This window comes from Salvelinus fontinalis, chromosome 40 (assembly GCF_029448725.1).
Source record: "Salvelinus fontinalis isolate EN_2023a chromosome 40, ASM2944872v1, whole genome shotgun sequence".
Classification (NCBI taxonomy): domain Eukaryota; kingdom Metazoa; phylum Chordata; class Actinopteri; order Salmoniformes; family Salmonidae; genus Salvelinus; species Salvelinus fontinalis.
In genome coordinates this window covers 2,196,961-2,217,575 of record NC_074704.1, presented here as the reverse complement: position 1 = coordinate 2,217,575, position 20,615 = coordinate 2,196,961, and the positions used below count along the sequence as shown (strand labels likewise).

The 20,615-nt window shown below is 44.7% G+C and overlaps 1 protein-coding gene across 2 annotated transcripts; it reads right to left on the bottom strand.

The window, feature by feature from the left end:
• Positions 1 to 1,191: 1,191 nt before the first annotated feature.
• On the bottom strand, positions 1,192 to 19,878 carry LOC129839120 (Golgi apparatus membrane protein TVP23 homolog A-like). 2 transcript variants are annotated; one of them, XM_055906390.1, is made up of 7 exons: positions 18,205 to 19,878; positions 18,001 to 18,089; positions 7,468 to 7,612; positions 7,165 to 7,254; positions 4,764 to 4,889; positions 4,435 to 4,585; positions 1,192 to 2,044 (listed from the first exon to the last, which is right to left on the bottom strand). In XM_055906390.1, exons 1-7 carry the CDS (start codon positions 18,211 to 18,213, stop codon positions 2,040 to 2,042), a joined length of 615 nt encoding a protein of 204 aa, XP_055762365.1. In that variant the 5' UTR covers positions 18,214 to 19,878; the 3' UTR covers positions 1,192 to 2,039. The 2 variants fall into 2 exon arrangements, with proteins under 2 accessions (XP_055762365.1, XP_055762364.1); XM_055906389.1 differs by having other exon boundaries at positions 4,454 to 4,585; positions 18,205 to 19,877.
• Between the last annotated feature and the right edge of the window lie 737 nt (positions 19,879 to 20,615).

Below are 20,615 nucleotides of genomic sequence, written 5' to 3'. Positions count from 1 at the left end.
GAAGCCACTCCTGCGTTGTCTTGGCTGTGTGCTTAGGGTCGTTGTCCTGTTGGAAGGTGAACCTTCACCCCTAGTCTGAGGTCCTGAGCACTCTGGAGCAGGTTTTCATCAAGGATCTCTTTGTACTTTAGTCTGTTCATCTTTCCCTCGATCCTGAATAGTGTCCCAGTCCCTGCCGCTGAAAAACATCCCCACAGCATGATGCTGCCACCACCATGCTTCACCGTACGGATGGTGCCAGGTTTCCTCCAGACATAACACTTAGCATTCAGGCCAAAGAGTTCAATCTTGGTTTCATCAGACCAGAGAATATTGTTTCTCATGGTCTGAGAGTCTTTCAGTGCCTTTTGGCAAACTCCAAGCGGGCTGTCGTGTGCCTTTTACAGAAGAGTGACTTCTGTCTGGCCACTCCTCTGTCTACCTTAAAGGCCTGATTTGTGGAGTGCTGCAGAGATGGTTGTCCTTCTGGAAGTTTCTTCCATCTCTACAGAGGAACTCTAGAGCCAGAGTGTCAGAGTAGGAGAAGGAGTGTCAGATTGACCATCGGGTTCTCGGTCACCTCCCTGACCAAGGTCCTTCTCCCCCGATTGCTCAGTTTGGCCGGGCAGTCAGCTCTAGGAAGAGTCTTGGTGGTTCCAAACTTCTTCCATTTAAGAATGATGGAGGCCACTGTGTTCTTCAATGCTGCAGAAATGTTTTGGCACCTTTCCATAGATCTGTGCTTTGACAATCCTGTCTCTGAGCTCTACGGACAATTCCTTCGACCTCATGGCTTGGTTTTTGCTCTGACATGCACTGTGGGACCTTATATAGACAGGTGTGTGCCTTTCCAAATCATGTCCAATCGATTGAATTTACCACAGGTGGACTCTAATCAAGTTGTAGAAACATCTCAAGGATGATCAATGTAAACAGGATGCACCTGAGCTCAATTTCAACTCTCACAGTAAAGGGTCTGAATACTTATGTAAATTAGGTATTTCTGCTTTCTATTTTTAATACATTTGCAAAAAAAATCTAAAAACTTGTTTTCACCTTGTCATTATGGGGTATTGTGATGTCATTATGGGGTATTGTGGTGTCATTATGGGGTATTGTGTGTAGACTGATGAGGAGGAAAAATAATAATTTAATACATTTTAGAACAAGGCGGTAACGTAACAAAATGTGTAAAAAGTCAAGGGGTCTGAATACTTTTCCGAATGCACTGTATATATTTTATTGTCACATACACCAGATAGGTGCAGTGAAATGTGTTGTTTTACAGAGTCAGCCGTAGTATTAAGAGGGTTAAGTGCCTTGCTCAAGGGCACGTCGACAGAACTTTCACCGTTTCGGCTCCTCCAACCACTAGGTTACCTGCCGCCCCGTTATCCTCAACCACATATCACATATCACAGTCATAGTCAGTACATCTACAGAATGAGAGACAAAGCTTCACTTCTTCAGTGTTTTATTAGCCATCAGACAGACAGGAAACAGACAGCTGTGTTTGTTCTATTAGCCATCAGACAGACAGGAAACAGGAAGCTGTGTTTGTTCTATTAGCCATCAGACAGACAGGAAACAGGAAGCTGTGTTTGTTCTATTAGCCATCAGACAGACAGGAAACAGGAAGCTGTGTTTGTTCTATTAGCAATCAGACAGACAGGAAACAGACAGCTGTGTTTGTTCTATTAGCCATCAGACAGACAGGAAACAGGTTATAACAACGTCAGAAGTAAAAAATACTGTATATATTCATAGAAATATAAATTGAAATCAAAATAATTAAAATGCTGAATATGAAACTAATGTAAATTCCAGGAGCTTTGATGTTGGGAGGCCTTGGAGATGCTTCTGTAAATCCCCTTCTGAGTTCCAGAACATGTCCTGCTCTGTCTGTCTCACACACACACACACACACACACACACACACACACACACACACACACACACACACACACACACACACACACACACACACACACACACACACACACACACTCGGAGAAGAAGGCAGCTGCAGGTGATTCCATCACAGTATTCTGGAGATGATATCAGACTGAAACCAGGAACAGAGGAGACCAGTTAAACAGAGTCCTGTTCATTAGAGAACAGAGACCAGTTAAACAGAGTCCTGTTCATTAGAGAACAGAGGAGACCAGTCAAACAGAGTACTGTTCATTAGAGAACAGAGACCAGTCAAACAGAGTCCTGTTCATTAGAGAACAGAGGAGACCAGTTAAACAGAGTCCTGTTCATTAGAGAACAGATGAGACCAGTCAAACAGAGTCCTGTTCATTAGAGAACAGAGGAGACCAGTCAAACAGAGTACTGTTCATTAGAGAACAGAGGAGACCAGTTAAACAGAGTCCTGTTCATTAGAGAACAGAGGAGACCAGTCAAACAGAGTCCTGTTCATTAGAGAACAGAGACCAGTCAAACAGAGTCCTGTTCATTAGAGAACAGAGGAGACCAGTCAAAAAGAGTCCTGTTCATTAGAGAACAGAGAACAGTTAAACAGAGTCCTGTTCATTAGAGAACAGAGACCAGTCAAACAGAGTCCTGTTCATTAGAGAACAGAGACCAGTTAAACAGAGTCCTGTTCATTAGAGAACAGAGGAGACCAGTTAAACAGAGTCCTGTTCATTAGAGAACAGAGGAGACCAGTTAACCAGAGTCCTGTTCATTAGAGAACAGAGACCAGTTAAACAGAGTCCTGTTCATTAGAGAACAGAGACCAGTCAAACAGAGTCCTGTTCATTAGAGAACAGAGGAGACCAGTCAAACAGAGTCCTGTTCATTAGAGAACAGAGAAGACCAGTTAAACAGAGTCCTGTTCATTAGAGAACAGAGACCAGTCAAACAGAGTCCTGTTCATTAGAGAACAGAGACCAGTCAAACAGAGTCCTGTTCATTAGAGAACAGAGACCAGTTAAACAGAGTCCTGTTCATTAGAGAACAGAGGAGACCAGTTAAACAGAGTCCTGTTCATTAGAGAACAGAGGAGACCAGTTAAACAGAGTCCTGTTCATTAGAGAACAGAGACCAGTCAAACAGAGTCCTGTTCATTAGAGAACAGAGACCAGTCAAACAGAGTCCTGTTCATTAGAGAACAGAGACCAGTTAAACAGAGTCCTGTTCATTAGAGAACAGAGGAGACCAGTTAAACAGAGTCCTGTTCATTAGAGAACAGAGGAGACCAGTTAAACAGAGTCCTGTTCATTAGAGAACAGAGGAGACCAGTCAAACATAGTCCTGTTCATTAGAGAACAGAGGAGACCAGTTAAACAGAGTCCTGTTCATTAGAGAACAGAGGAGACCAGTTAACCAGAGTCCTGTTCATTAGAGAACAGAGGAGACCAGTTAAACAGAGTCCTGTTCATTAGAGAACAGAGGAGACCAGTCAAACAGAGTCCTGTTCATTAGAGAACAGAGGAGACCAGTCAAACAGAGTACTGTTCATTAGAGAACAGAGGAGACCAGTTAAACAGAGTCCTGTTCATTAGAGAACAGAGGAGACCAGTTAAACAGAGTCCTGTTCATTAGAGAACAGAGGAGACCAGTCAAACAGAGTCCTGTTCATTAGAGAACAGAGACCAGTCAAACAGAGTCCTGTTCATTAGAGAACAGAGACCAGTTAATCAGAGTCCTGTTCATTAGAGAACAGAGTAGCAAAACAAGAAATCACAATAGGGGTTTCTTACTGGACCAATTAAAGATGTCATTATTGTCCAAGTTAGTCCCTCCCTGCCTGTTTCAATAATGACTGTATTAAAAAAAAAAAAAAAAAAAAAAAAAAACTGGCTATATTCTAGGCTCAAAAACATTTGGAAATTATTTTATACGACCCATAAAAGTATTATTGTTGACACCCCTAAAGATTATTGACACCTCTAAAGATTATTGACACCTCTAAAGATTATTGACACCCCTAAAGATTATTGACACCCCTAAATATTATTGACACCCCTAAAGATTATTGACACCTCTAAAGATTGTTGACACCCCTAAAGATTGTTGACACCCCTAAAGATTATTGACACCCCTAAAGATTATTGACACCCCTAAAGATTGTTGACACCCCTAAATATTATTGACACCCCTAAAGATTATTGACACCCCTAAAGATTATTGACACCCCTAAAGATTGTTGACACCCCTAAAGATTATTGACACCCCTAAAGATTAATTTAAAATAAAGTAGTTAAAAGTGTAGTATCTGGTCCCATATTCCTATTTGATTTGATTTGATTCCTAGCATGCAATGACTACATCAAACTGGAGACCATTCATTTCTATTGGGCACAAAATAACCTCTGACCTCTACTACTCCCCAAAACTGTACATAACCTCTACCCTCTGATCTCTACTAGTCATAGTCATTATGAAACAGCCAGGGAGGGATTAACGTGGACAACTGCCTATAACCTCTAACCTCTAACCCCTCACCTCTAACCCCTAACCTCACCCGCTGGAGGAAGTGCTGTCCCTGCAGGAAAGAGGAAGTGGATGTGGGTGGGGCTTCCTGTCTGCTGTTCTTGCAGCGCAGGTAACCATATAGATTCGCCCCCTGGAGAGAGATACTGGCTACCACCAACACCTGGGGGGAGAGGGAGTACGTGTGAGTCTGTGTGTGTGTGTGTGTGTGTGTGTGTGTGTGTGTGTGTGTGTGTGTGTGTGTGTGTGTGTGTGTGTGTGTGTGTGTGTGTGTGTGTGTGTGTGTGTGTGTGTGTGTGTGTGTGCGTGCGTGCGTGCGTGTGTGTGTGTGTGTGTGTTACCAGCCAGTGTATGTTCAGACAGAACAGGGTGGTGAAGAAGAAGCCGGTCCAGATGAGAGGACAGATGATCAGACCCGACCAGAAGATCCTGGCCTCCACCTCCGTACCACCGGCCTGGGGAGAAGACTACACACATACACATCAGAGGACTACACACATAGACACCAGAGGACTACACACATAGACATCAGAGGACTACACACATAACACCAGAGGACTACACACATAGACACCAGAGGACTACACACATAGACACCAGAGGACTACACACATAACACCAGAGGACTACACACATAGACACCAGAGGACTACACACATAGACATCAGAGGACTACACACATAGACACCAGAGGACTACACACATAGACATCAGAGGACTACACACATAGACACCAGAAGACTACACACATAGACACCAGAGGACTACACACATAGACACCAGAGGACTACACACATAGACACCAGAGGACTACACAACACATAGACACCAGAGGACTACACACATAGACACCAGAGGACTACACACATAGACACCAGAGGACTACACACATAGACATCAGAGGACTACACAACACATAGACACCAGAGGACTACACACATAGACACCAGAGGACTACACACATAGACACCAGAGGACTACACACATAGACACCAGAGGACTACACACATAGACATCAGAGGACTACACACATAGACATCAGAGGACTACACACATAACACCAGAGGACTACACACATAGACACCAGAGGACTACACACATAACACCAGAGGACTACACACATAGACACCAGAGGACTACACACATAACACCAGAGGACTACACAACACATAGACATCAGAGGACTACACACATAGACACCAGAGGACTACACACATAGACACCAGAGGACTACACACATAGACATCAGAGGACTACACACATAGACACCAGAGGACTACACACATAGACACCAGAGGACTACACACATAGACACCAGAGGACTACACACATAGACACCAGAGGACTACACACATAGACACCAGAGGACTACACACATAGACACCAGAGGACTACACACATAGACACCAGAGGACTACACACATAGACACCAGAGGACTACACAACACATAGACATCAGAGGACTACACAACACATAGACATCAGAGGACTACACACATAGACACCAGAGGACTACACACATAGACACCAGAGGACTACACACATTGACACCAGAGGACTACACACATAACACCAGTGGACTGCACAACACATAGACACCAGAGGACTACACACATAACACCAGTGGACTACACAACACATAGACATCAGAGGACTACACACATAGACATCAGAGGACTACACACATAGACACCAGAGGACTACACACATAGACATCAGAGGACTACACACATAGACACCAGAGGACTACACACATAGACACAAGAGGACTACACACATAGACACCAGAGGACTACACACATAGACACCAGAGGACTACACACATAGACACCAGAGGACTACACACATAGACACCAGAGGACTACACACATAGACACCAGAGGACTACACAACACATAGACATCAGAGGACTACACACATAGACACCAGAGGACTACACAACACATAGACATCAGAGGACTACACACATAGACACCAGAGGACTACACAACACATAGACACCAGAAGACTACACACATAGACACCAGAGGACTACACAACACATTGACATCAGAGGACTACACACATAGACACCAGAGGACTACACACATAGACACCAGAGGACTACACACATAGACACCAGAGGACTACACACATAACACCAGAGGACTACACAACACATAGACATCAGAGGACTACACACATAGACACCAGAGGACTACACACATAGACACCAGAGGACTACACACAAAGACACCAGAGGACTACACACATAGACACCAGAGGACTACACACATAGACACCAGAAGACTACACACATAGACACCAGAGGACTACACACATAGACACCAGAGGACTACACAACACATAGACACCAGAGGACTACACACATAGACACCAGAGGACTACACACATAGACACCAGAGGACTACACACATTGACACCAGAGGACTACACACATAGACACCAGAGGACTACACACATAGACACCAGAGGACTACACACATAGACACCAGAGGACTACACACATAGACACCAGAGGACTACACACATAGACATCAGAGGACTACACACATAGACACCAGAGGACTACACACATAACACCAGTGGACTACACAACACATAGACACCAGAGGACTACACACATAGACACCAGAGGACAACACACATAGACACCAGAGGACTACACACATAGACACCAGAGGACTACACACATAGACACCAGAGGACTACACACATAGACATCAGACACCAGCGTCTCACCTTCCTGTCCTCAAACACCCAGAGGCTTCTCCCATCCTCATCGATCTGGTTCCACCATCGCAGACCCACCAACAACCTGCCTGTCACATTCTGACACACACACGTGAGAAAGTGTGAGAGAGACAGAGAGAGAGAGAGAGAGAGAGAGAGAGAGAGAGAGAGAGTGTGTGTGTGTGTGTGTGTGTGTGTGTGTGTGTGTGTGTGTGTGTGTGTGTGTGTGTGTGTGTGTGTGTGTGTGTGTGTGTGTGTGTGTGTGTGTGTGTGTGTGTGTGTGTGTGTGTGTGTGTGTGTGTGTGTTCTCACCTTAACAGACCAGAAGTCACAGGACAGCAGAGTGATGATCATAATGAAGCAGGAAGTAAAGCTCTTGGTGAACCAATCACAGAGCAGGTAGGTTACTATGGCAGCCACTCGGAAGAACAGGTGCAGGAAGGAGGCGAGGGGGTGTCTGGAAAATCAGTCAGTCAGACAGTCAGCCAGACAGTCAGCCAGACAGTCAGTCAGACAGTCAGTCAGTCAATCAGACAGTCAGTCAGTCAATCAGACAGTCAGTCAGTCAATCAGCCAGTCAGTCAATCAGACAGTCAGTCAGTCAGACAGTCAGTCAGTCAGACAGACAGACATTCAGACAGACAGACAGTCAGACAGCCAGTCAGACAGTCAGACAGTCAGTCAGACAGTCAGTCAGTCAGACAGTCAGTCAGTCAGACAGTCAGACAGTCAGTCAGACAGTCAGTCAATCAGACAGTCAGACTTAAACAGAATCATTTCAAACCTGGTAATTTTGCTATTTTTATATCCAAAAAGCGAAAATTGTGGAATATATATACAGTACTAGTCAAAAGTTAAGACACACCTACTCATTCCATGGATTTTCTTTATTTGTACTATTTTCTACATTGTAGAATAATAGTGAAGACGTCAATACTATGAAATAACACATATGGAATCATGTGGTAACCAAAGTAGCCACCTTTTGGCTTTATTTTTTTATTTTTTTTATTTCACCTTTATTTAACCAGGTAGGCAAATTGAGAACACGTTCTCATTTACAATTGCGACCTGGCCAAGATAAAGCAAAGCAGTTCGACACATACAACAACACATAGTTACACATGGAGTAAAAACAAACATACAGTCAATAATACAGTGAAAAATAAGTCTATATACAATATGAGCAAGTGAGGTGAGATAAGGGAGGTGAAGGCAAACAAAATATATAAATAAATAAAAATATTAAAAGGCCATGGTGGCGAAGTAAATACAATATAGCAAGTAAAAAAAGTAAAAAAAGTAGAGATAGTAGAGATAGAAAAAAGTAGAGATAGAAATAATGGGGTGCAAAGGAGCAAAATAAATAAATAAATAAATACAGTAGGTAAAGAGGTAGTTGTTTGGGCTAAATTATAGATGGGCTATGTACAGGTGCAGTAATCTATGAGCTGCTCTGACAGCTGGTGCTTAAAGCTAGTGAGGGAGATAAGTGTTTCCAGTTTCAGAGATTTTTGTAGTTCGTTCCAGTCATTGGCAGCAGAGAACTGGAAGGAGAGGCGGCCAAAAGAAGAATTGGTTTTGGGGGTGACCAGAGAGATATACCTGCTGGAGCGCGTGCTACAGGTAGGTGCTGCTATGGTGACCAGCGAGCTGAGATAAGGCGGGACTTTACCTAGCAGGGTCTTGTAGATGACCTGGAGCCAGTGGGTTTGACGACGAGTATGAAGCGAGGGCCAGCCAACGAGAGTGTACAGGTCGCAGTGGTGGGTAGTATATGGGGCTTTGGTGACAAAACGGATGGCACTGTGATAGACTGCATCCAATTTATTGAGTAGGGTTTTGGAGGCTATTTTGTAAATGACATCACCGAAGTCGAGGATTGGTAGGATGGTCAGTTTTACAAGGGTATGTTTGGCAGCATGAGTGAAGGATGCTTTGTTGCGGAATAGGAAGCCAATTCTAGATTTAACTTTGGATTGGAGATGTTTGATGTGAGTCTGGAAGGAGAGTTTACAGTCTAACCAGACACCTAGGTATTTGTAGTTATCCACATATTCTAAGTCAGAGCCGTCCAGAGCAGTGATGTTGGACAGGCGGGCAGGTGCAGGCAGCGATCGGTTGAAGAGCATGCATTTAGTTTTACTTGTATTTAAGAGCAAATGGAGGCCACGGAAGGAGAGTTGTATGGCATTGAAGCTCGCCTGGAGGGTTGTTAACACAGTGTCAAAAGAAGGGCCAGAAGTATACAGAATAGTGTCGTCTGCGTAGAGATGGATCAGAGAATCACCAGCAGCAAGAGCGACATCATTGATGTATACAGAGAAGAGAGTCGGTCCAAGAATTGAACCCTGTGGCACCCCCATAGAGACTGCCAGAGGCCCGGACAACAGACCCTCCGATTTGACACACTGAACTCAATCAGAGAAGTAGTTGGTGAACCAGGCGAGGCAATCATTAGAGAAACCAAGGCTGTCGAGTCTGCCAATGAGGATGTGGTGATTGACAGAGTCAAAAGCCTTGGCCAGGTCAATGAATACGGCTGCACAGTATTGTTTCCTATCGATGGCGGTTAAGATATCGTTTATGACCTTGAGCGTGGCTGAGGTGCACCCATGGCCAGCTCTGAAACCAGATTGCATATTGGAGAAGGTATGGTGGGATTCGAAATGGTCGGTAATCTGTTTGTTGACTTGGCTTTCGAATACCTTAGAAAGGCAGGGTCGGATAGATATAGGTCTGTAGCTGTTAGGGTCAAGAGTGTCCCCCCCTTTGAAGAGGGGGATAACCGCAGCTGCTTTCCAATCTTTGGGAATCTCAGACGACACGAAAGAGAGGTTGAAAAGGCTAGTAATAGGGGTGGCAACAATTTCAGCAGATAGTTTTAGAAAGAAAGGGTCCAGATTATCTAGCCCGGCTGATTTGTAAGGGTCCAGATTTTGCAGCTCTTTCAGAACATCAGCTGACTGTATTTGGGAGAAAGAGAAATGGGGAAGGCTTGGGCGAGTAGCAGAGGGGAGGGCAGTGCTGTTGACCGGGGTAGGGGCAGCCAGGTGAAAAGCATGGCCAGCCGTAGAAAAATGCTTATTGAAATTCTCAATTATAGTGGATTTGTCGGTGGTGACAGTGTTTCCTATCTTCTGTGCAGTTGGAAGCTGAGAGGAGGTGTTCTTATTCTCCATGGACTTTACAGTGTCCCAGAACTTTTTTGAATTTGTGTTGCAGGAAGCAAATTTCTGCTTGAAAAAGCTAGCCTTGGCTTTTCTAACTGTCTGTGTATATTGGTTTCTAACTTCCCTGAAAAGTTGCATATCACGGGGGCTGTTCGATGCTAATGCAGAACGCCATAGGATGTTTTTCTGTTGGTTAAGGGCAGTCAGGTCAGGAGAGAACCAAGGGCTATATCTGTTCCTGGTTCTAAATTTCTTGAATGGGGCATGCTTATTCAAGATGGTGAGGAAGGCATTTGTAAAAAATATCCAGGCATCCTCTACTGACGGGATGAGATCAATATCCTTCCAGGATACATCGGCCAGGTCGATCAGAAAGGCCTGCTCGCTGAAGTGTTTCAGGGAGCGTTTGATAGTGATGAGTGGGGGTCGTTTGACCGCTGACCCATTACGGATGCAGGCAATGAGGCAGTGATCGCTGAGATCTTGGTTGAAAACAGCAGAGGTGTATTTGGAGGGCAAGTTGGTTAGGATGATATCTATGAGGGTGCCCGTGTTTACGGAATTGGGGTGGTACCTGGTAGGTTCATTGATAATTTGTGTGAGATTGAGGGCATCAAGCTTAGATTGTAGGATGGCTGGGGTGTTAAGCATGTTCCAATTTAGGTCGCCTAGCAGCACGAGCTCTGAAGATAGATGGGGGGCAATCAGTTCACATATGGTGTCCAGAGCACAGCTGGGATGATTGATGACAGCTTTGCACATTCTTTGAATTCTCTCAACCAGCTTGATGAGGTAGTCACCTGGAATGCATTTTAATTAACAGGTGTGCCTTGTTAAAAGTTATTTTGTGGAATTTCTTGAGCCAATCAGTTGTGTTGTGACAAGGTAGGGGTTGTATACAGAAGATAGCCCTATTTTGTAAAAGACCAAGTCCATATTATGGCAAAAACAGCTCAAATAAGCAAAGAGAAACGACAGTCCATCATTACTTTAAGACATGAAGGTCAGTCAATATGTAAAATGTCAAGTTTCTTCAAGTACAGTCAGAAAACCATCAAGCGCTATATTGAAATTGTCTCTCATGAGGACTGCCACAGATAAGGAAGAACCAGAGTTACCTCTGCTGCAGATGTGACTGTACTTGAAGAAACTTGAAATTGTCCATATTGACTGACCTTCGTGTCTTAAAGTAATGATGGACTGTCGTTTCTCTTTGCTTATTTGAGCTGTTCTTGCCATAATATGGACTTGGTCTTCTGTATACCACCCCTACCTTGTCACAACACAACTGATTGGCTCAAACGCATTAAGAAGGAAAAAAATTCCACCTATTAACTTTTAACAAGGCACACCTGTTAATTGAAATGCATTCCAGGTGACAAACGCATGAAGCTGGTTGAGAGAATTCCAAGAATGTGCAAAGCTGTCATCAAGGCAAAGGGTGGCTACTTTGAAGAATCTTTGTTTAACACTTTTTTGGTTACTACATGATTCCATATGTGTTATTTCATACTATTATCACTATTGTTACTATTATTTTTGGTTACTACTATCAAATTAATGAAAAACCCTTGAATGAGAAGGTGTGTCCAAACTCCCGAGTACTATACATCGATGTAGACCTATAGAGGGTAGGTTACCTCTCTAGTCTCTATTACTGGGTACATCCATGTAGACCTATAGAGGGTAGGTTACCTCTCTAGTCTCTATTACTGGGTACATCCATGTAGACCTATAGAGGGTAGGTTACCTCTCTAGTCTCTATTACTGGGTACATCCATGTAGACCTATAGAGGGTAGGTTACCTCACTAGTCTCTATTACTGGGTACATCCATGTAGACCTATAGAGGATAGGTTACCTCTCTAGTCTCTATTACTGGGTACATCCATGTAGACCTATAGAGGATAGGTTACCTCTCTAGTCTCTATTACTGGGTACATCCATGTAGACCTATAGAGGGTAGGTTACCTCTCTAGTCTCTATTACTGGGTACATCCATGTAGACCTATAGAGGGTAGGTTACTGCTATAGTCTCTATTACTGGGTACATCCATGTAGACCTATAGAGGGTAGGTTACCGCTCTAGTCTCTATTACTCTTATCCAAGGTGGCTTAGCAGTTCAGACGTCTTTTTCCGTATTGTCGTGTCGTGTCCTGTATATATATATATTTACACCTTTTCTTCACATATCTTTAATTTATTTTATTATCCAAGAACTCAACTACAAAAGCTTTCATGCAAAAGCTTTCCTGCAACCCGCTTCTCCAATTACAATAAGTATTACTTACCTCAATCTGAAAATCCATCGTGGAAGATAGCCAGGGGCTAATTCAGAAGCTAGCCTGAAAGCTAACCAGAAGCTACTCCGATAGCTAGCCAGAAGCTAATCTGTAGCTGCCCCGAAATTAGCCGGTTTGCTGGCTAGCGTTGGTGTTTCAGCTGCCCACGTTTTGCGGTCATCAGCTATTCCTTTAGCTCGATAATCTACCGGCACTTTTGTGCAACGCGACTCGGACCGGAGCATTCCGGGACTTTTTTTCTCTCAGTTTCCCCGGATTCCAACCGCAGGCTCTGGACACTTGCACCTTGATTTCGCAGCTAGCTAGCTGCATACCGTGTGACTATTGGCTTGCGTCGACCCCGGAGCAAACTCAAATCATGCTGGAGCTAGCCAGCTGAGGAGTTCCATCACCATCCGGACCCGTTTCTTTTGTTGCTGCTGCAGATACTGAACCCCACCGGGCCTTCACGACTGACTGCCGACGTTATCTGCCCGAGGGATTTATCCAACCGGCACCTCCGTCCCGACGTTACCTGAACGCTCATCTGAGGCCCGCTAATCGTTAGCTGTCTTATCGGCTGCTATCTGAACAAAACCCCACTACACGGAACCTACCGACGGAAACGCACGAGGTATCTACAAACAGACCTCCATCCTATGCTGCTACCGATAGCCATTGACCCGGCCAGCTGTCTGGATCGCCACGACCCCAACCAACCTCTACTCACTGGACCCTTATTGATCACTCGATTAAGCATGCCTCTCCTTAATGTAAATATGCCTTGTCCATTGCTGTTCTGGTTAGTGTTTATTGGCTTATTTCTCTGTAGAGATTCTAGCCCTGCTCTCTATACCATATCCAACCTCTCAGTTCCACCACCCACATATGCGATGACATCACCTGGTTTCAATGATGTTTCTAGAGACAAGATCTCTCTCATCATCACTCAATACCTAGGTTTACCTCCACTGTATTCACATCCTACCATACCTTTGTCTGTACATTATTCCTTTAAACTATTTTATCGCCCCCAGAAACTTCCTTTTACTCTCTGCTCTAGTAGCTCTAGGCGACCAATTCTCATAGCTTTTAGCCGTACCCTTATCGTACTTCTCCTCTGTTCCTCTGGTGATGTAGAGGTGAATCCAGGCCCTGCAGTACCTGGCTCCACTCCTATTCCCCAGGCGCTCTCTTTTGATGACTTCTGTAACCGTAATAGCCTTGGCTTCATGCATGTTAACATTAGAAGCCTCCTCCCTAAGTTTGTTTTGTTCACTGCTTTAGCACACTCTACCAACCCGGATGTTTTAGCCGTGTCTGAATCCTGGCTTAGAAAGACCACCAAAAATTCAGACATTTTTATCCCCAATTACAATATTTTCAGACAAGATAGAACGGCCAAAGGGGGCGGTGTTGCAATCTACTGCAAAGACTGCCTGCAGAGTTCTGTTATACTATCCAGGTCTGTTCCCAAACAATTTGAACTTCTACTTTTAAAAATCCACCTCTCTAAAAACAAGTCTCTCACCGTTGCCGCCTGCTATAGACCACCCTCTGCCCCCAGCTGTGCTCTGGACACTATATGTGAACTGATTGCCCCCCATCTATCTTCAGAGCTCGTGCTGCTAGGCGACCTAAATTTGAACATGCTCAACACCCCAGCCACCCTACAATCTAAGCTTGATGCCCTCAATCTCACACAAATTATCAATGAACCTACCAGGTACCACCCCAATTCCGTAAACACGGGTACCCTCATAGATATCATCCTAACAAACTTGCCCTCCAAATAAACCTCTGCTGTTTTCAACCAAGATCTCAGCGATCACTGCCTCATTGCCTGCATCCGTAATGGGTCAGCGGTCAAACGACCTCCACTCATCACTGTCAAACGCTCCCTGAAACACTTCAGCGAGCAGGCCTTTCTGATCGACCTGGCCGGGGTATCCTGGAAGGATATTGATCTCATCCCGTCAGTAGAGGATGCCTGGTCATTTTTTTTAAATGCCTTCCTCACCATCTTGAATAAGCATGCCCCATTCAAGAAATTTAGAACCAGGAACAGATATAGCCCTTGGTTCTCTCCTGACCTGACTGCCCTTAACCAACAGAAAAACATCCTATGGCGTTCTGCATTAGCATCGAACAGCCCCCGTGATATGCAACTTTTCAGGGAAGCCAGAAACCAATATACACAGGCAGTTAGAACAGCCAAGGCTAGCTTTTTCAAGCAGAAATTTGCTTCCTGCAACACAAATTCAAAAAAGTTCTGGGACACCGTAAAGTCCATGGAGAATAAGAACACCTCCTCCCAGCTTCCAACCGCTCTGAAGATAGGAAACACTGTCACCACCGACAAATCCACTATAATTGAGAATTTCAATAAGCATTTTTCTACGGCTGGCCATGCTTTCCACCTGGCTACCCCTACCCCGGACAACAGCACTGCCCTCCCCTCTGCTACTCGCCCAAGCCTTCCCCATTTCTCTTTCTCCCAAATACAGTCAGCTGATGTTCTTAATGAGCTGCAAAATCTGGACCCTTACAAATCAGCCGGGCTAGATAATCTGGACCCTTTCTTTCTAAAACTATCTGCTGAAATTGTTGCCACCCCTATTACTAGCCTCTTCAACCTCTCTTTCGTGTCGTCTGAGATCCCCAAAGATTGGAAAGCAGCTGCGGTTATCCCCCTCTTCAAAGGGGGGGACACCCTTGACCCTAACTGCTACAGACCTATATCTATCCTACCCTGCCTTTCTAAGGTCTTTGAAAGCCAAGTCAACAAACAGATTACCGACCATTTCGAATCACACCACACCTTCTCCGCTATGCAATCTGGTTTCAGAGCTGGTCATGGGTGCACCTCAACCACGCTCAAGGTCATAAACGATATCGTAACCGCCATCGATAGGAAACAATACTGTGCAGCCGTATTCATTGACCTGGCCAAGGCTTTTGACTCTGTCAATCACCACATCCTCATTGGCAGACTCGACAGCCTTGGTTTCTCTAATGATTGCCTCGCCTGGTTCACCAACTACTTCTCTGATAGAGTTCAGTGTGTCAAATCGGAGGGTCTGTTGTCCGGGCCTCTGGCAGTCTCTATGGGGGTGCCACAGGGTTCAATTCTTGGACCGACTCTCTTCTCTGTTTACATCAATGATGTCGCTCTTGCTGCTGGTGATTCTCTGATCCACCTCTACGCAGACGACACTATTCTGTATACTTCTGGCCCTTCTTTTGACACTGTGTTAACAACCCTCCAGGCGAGCTTCAATGCCATACAACTCTCCTTCCGTGGCCTCCAACTGCTCTTAAATACAAGTAAAACCAAATGCATGCTCTTCAACCGATCGCTGCCTGCTCCTGCCCGCCGGTCCAACATCACTACTTTGGACGGCTCTGACTTAGAATATGTGGATAACTACAAATACCTAGGTGTCTGGTTAGACTGTAAACTCTCCTTCCAGACCCACATCAAACATCTCCAATCCAAAGTCAAATCTAGAATTGGCTTCCTATTCCGCAACAAAGCATCCTTTACTCATGCTGCCAAACATACCCTTGTAAAACTGACCATCCTACCAATCCTCGACTTCGGTGATGTCATTTACAAAATAGCCTCCAAAACCCTACTCAATAAATTGGATGCAGTCTATCACAGTGCCATCCGTTTTGTCACCAAAGCCCCATATACTACCCACCACTGCGACCTGTACACTCTCGTTGGCTGGCCCTCGCTTCATACTCGTCGCCAAACCCACTGGTTCCAGGTCATCTACAAGACCCTGCTAGGTAAAGTCCCCCCTTATCTCAGCTCGCTGGTCACCATAGCAGCACCTACCTGTAGCACGCGCTCCAGCAGGTATATCTCTCTAGTCACCCCCAAAACCAATTCTTCCTTTGGACGCCTCTCCTTCCAGTTCTCTGCTGCCAATGACTGGAACGAACTACAAAAATCTCTGAAACTGGAAACACCTATCTCCCTCACTAGCTTTAAGCACCAGCTGTCAGAGCAGCTCATAGAATACTGCACCTGTACATAACCCATCTACAATTTAGCCCAAACAACTACCTCTTTACCTACTGTATTTATTTATTAATTTATTTTGCTCCTTTGCACCCCATTATTTCTGTCTCTACTTTGCACTTTCTTCCAATGCAAACCAACCATTCCAGTGTTTTTTTGTTGTTTTTATTTTACTTGCTGTCTTGTACTCACTTCGCCTCCATGGCCTTTTTATATTTTTATTTATTTATACATATATCTGTTTGCCTTGACCTCCCTTATCTCACCTCACTTGCTCACATTGTATATAGACTTATTTTTTTTCACTGTATTATTGACTATATGTTTGTTTTTACTCCATGTGTAACTATGTGTTGTTGTATGTGTCGAACTGCTTTGCTTTATCTTGGCCAGGTCGCAATTGTAAATGAGAACGTGTTCTCAATTTGCCTACCTGGTTAAAAAAAGGTTAAATAAAAAAAAATAAAAAAAATACTGGGTACATCCATGTAGACCTATAGAGGGTAGGTTACCTCTCTAGTCTCTATTACTGGGTACATCCATGTAGACCTATAGAGGGTAGGTTACCTCTCTAGTCTCTATTACTGGGTACATCCATGTAGACCTATAGAGGGTAGGTTACCTCTCTAGTCTCTATTACTGGGTACATCCATGTAGACCTATAGAGGGTAGGTTACCTCTCTAGTCTCTATTACTGGGTACATCCATGTAGACCTATAGAGGGTAGGTTACCTCTCTAGTCTCTATTACTGGGTACATCCATGTAGACCTATAGAGGGTAGGTTACCTCTCTAGTCTCTATTACTGGGTACATCCATGTCGATCTATAGAGGGTAGGTTACCTCTCTAGTCTCTATTACTGGGTACATCCATGTAGACCTATAGAGGGTAGGTTACCTCTCTAGTCTCTATTACTGGGTCCATCCATGTAGACCTATAGAGGGTAGGTTACCTCACTAGTCTCTATTACTGGGTAGATCCATGTAGACCTATAGAGGGTAGGTTACCTCCCTAGTCTCTATTACTGGGTACATCCATGTAGATCTATAGAGGGTAGGTTACTGCTATAGTCTCTATTACTGGGTACATCCATGTAGACCTATAGAGGGTAGGTTACTGCTCTAGTCTCTATTACTGGGTCCATCCATGTAGACCTATAGAGGGTAGGTTACCTCTCTAGTCTCTATTACTGGGTCCATCCATGTAGACCTATAGAGGGTAGGTTACCTCCCTAGTCTCTATTACTGGGTACATCCATGTAGACCTATAGGGGGTAGGTTACTGCTCTGGTCTCTATTACTGGGTACATCCATGTAGACCTATAGAGGGTAGGTTACTGCTCTGATCTCTCTCTTACCGGATCTTTGCCCCCCTGAGCGCTCTCTGCTCCTCCTCCTCGGTACTGAAATCCAACTCCACATCCTCCGTGTCGTCCACGAGACCACCCTGAACCGGCGCAACACACAACCGTAATGACACAAACCGTTAGACCACTAGCTAGCTACCGACTGACCGGAGAAAGCATTTCATTAAAACAACAACACACGGCAACCTAGCCTACCTGTTTCATAGTGAGCCGCGAGACGGGTGTTCTCGTCCAGACCTGTCCGCTATTTGCTCATTCGTTCTGCTCTGACAGCCCTGTCCGTTGTTAATGGTGGATAGAATAAAGCAGGTGTCGCGGTGAAATGGGTCCGACTGGACCTCCTATCTAACCCACCAAAGAGATGGAGAGAGATGTTCTCGCATCAGCATCATCTGGAAAGAGAAGATGCGCACTTTCTTTCTGTGAGAGAAACACGCTACGTTGGTATTTTAATATAGCCTACATCTAGCCGTCTTATACAGTAGGCTATCCGGTCGTCTGGGCTACTTAAGCTGTTGCTAAGACTTGTTTTATGTTTTGTTAGGTATTAACGGACTGTTTTTTAAATTAAATGTTTTCATTAGTAATACGAGTGTTTACGTTCTTACCCGCTCTGACCAGCTCATGTCGCTGTCACTCCAACAACCGACGGTTCACTAGCAGCGCCGGTTCCAACAATAAAGTCAAAGCCTACCTCCCTCCTTTCATTCCTGCTCTCCTGTCTCCTTTGTGTATGTGTGTATATCAAGCAGTAATTTTATCATGAAACAGTATAAAAATATTGTATTCATTTTTAAATAACATTGAAAACGCTGAAGAAGTCTTTGCTATATTTAACAGACACACGTTGATTATAAGACAACAGCTGTATAGTTAACACACATTCAATATACAGTTCATCCGGAAAGTATTCAGACCCCTTCACTTTTTCACATTTTGTTACGTTACAGCCTTATTCTAAAATTAATTAAATTGTCCCCCCACACCCCTCATCAATCTACACACAATATCCCATAATGACAAAGCAAAAACAGGTTTTTAGAAATGTTTGCTAATTTATTGAAAATAAAAAACTTAAATATAACATTTACATAAGTATTCAGACCCTTGTCTCAGTACTTTGTTGAAGCATCTTTGGGTTCAAGTCCGGGCCCTTGCTGGGCCACTCAGGGACATTCAGAAACTTGTCACAAAGCCACTCCTGCGTTGTCTTGGCCGTGTGCTTAGGGTCGTTGTCCTGTTGGAAGGTGAACCTTTGCCCCGGTCTGAGGTCCTGAGCGCTCTGGAGCAGGTTTTCATCAAGGATCTCTCTGAACTTTGCTCCGTTCATCTTTGCCTCGATCCTGACTAGACTCCCAGGCCCTGCTGCTGAAAAACATCCCCACAGCATGATGCTGCCACCACCATGCTTCACCGTAGGGATGGTGCCAGGTTTCCTCCAGATGTGACGCTTGGCATTCAGAACCAAGACTTCAATCTTGGTTTCATCAGACCAGAAAATCTTGAGAGTCCTGTAGGTGCCTTTTTGCAAACTCCAAGCGACTGTCGTGTGCCTTTTACTGAAGAGTGGCTTCCGTCTGGCCACTCTACCATAAAGGCCTGATTGGTGGAGTGCTGCAGAGATAGTTGTCCTTCTGGAAGGTTCTCCCATCTCCACAGAGGAACTCTGGAGCTCTGTCAGAGTGACCAACGGGTTTTGTATTTATTATGGATCCCCATTAGTTCCTGCCAAGGCAGCTACTCTTCCTGGGGTTTATTATGGATCTCCATTAGTTCCTGCCAAGGCAGCAGCTACTCTTCCTGGGGTTTATTATGAATCTCCATTAGTTCCTGCCAAGGCAGCAGCTACTCTTCCTGGGGTTTATTATGGATCTCCATTAGTTCCTGCCAAGGCAGCTGCTACTCTTCCTGGGGTTTATTATGGATCTCCATTAGTTCCTGCCAAGACAGCAGGTACTCTTCCTGGGGTTTATTATGGATCCCCATTAGTTCCTGCCAAGGCAGCTACTCTTCCTGGGGTTTCTTGTGGATCTACATTAGTTCCTGCCAAGGGAGCTACTCTTCCTGGGGTTTCTTATGGATCTACATTAGTTCCTGCCAAGGCAGCTACTCTTCCTGGGGTTTATTATGGATCAACATTAGTTCCTGCCAAGGCAGCAGCTACTCTTCCTGGGGTTTATTATGGATCCCCATTAGTTCCTGCCAAGGCAGCTACTCTTCTTGGGGTTTCTTGTGGATCTACATTAGTTCCTGCCAAGGGAGCTACTCTTCCTGGGGTTTCTTATGGATCTACATTAGTTCCTGCCAAGGCAGCTACTCTTCCTGGGGTTTATTATGGATCAACATTAGTTCCTGCCAAGGCAGCAGCTACTCTTCCTGGGGTTTATTATGGATCCCTATTAGTTCCTGCCAAGGCAGCTGCTACTCTTCCTGGGGTTTATTATGGATCCCCATTAGTTCCTGCCAAGGCAGCAGCTACTCTTCCTGGGGTTTATTATGGATCTACATTAGTTCCTGCCAAGGCAGCTACTCTTCCTGGGGTTTATTATGGATCCCCATTAGTTCCTGTCAAGGCAGCAGCTACTCTTCCTGGGGTTTATTATGGA

Coding starts and splice junctions, on each gene's coding strand:
- LOC129839120 (XM_055906389.1), bottom strand. Junction 7,255..7,467: donor GTGACTTCTGGTCTGTTAAG/GTGAGAACACAC, acceptor TGTGTGTGTCAG/AATGTGACAGGCAGGTTGTT. Junction 4,586..4,763: donor GTCTGAACATACACTGGCTG/GTAACACACACA, acceptor CTCTCCCCCCAG/GTGTTGGTGGTAGCCAGTAT.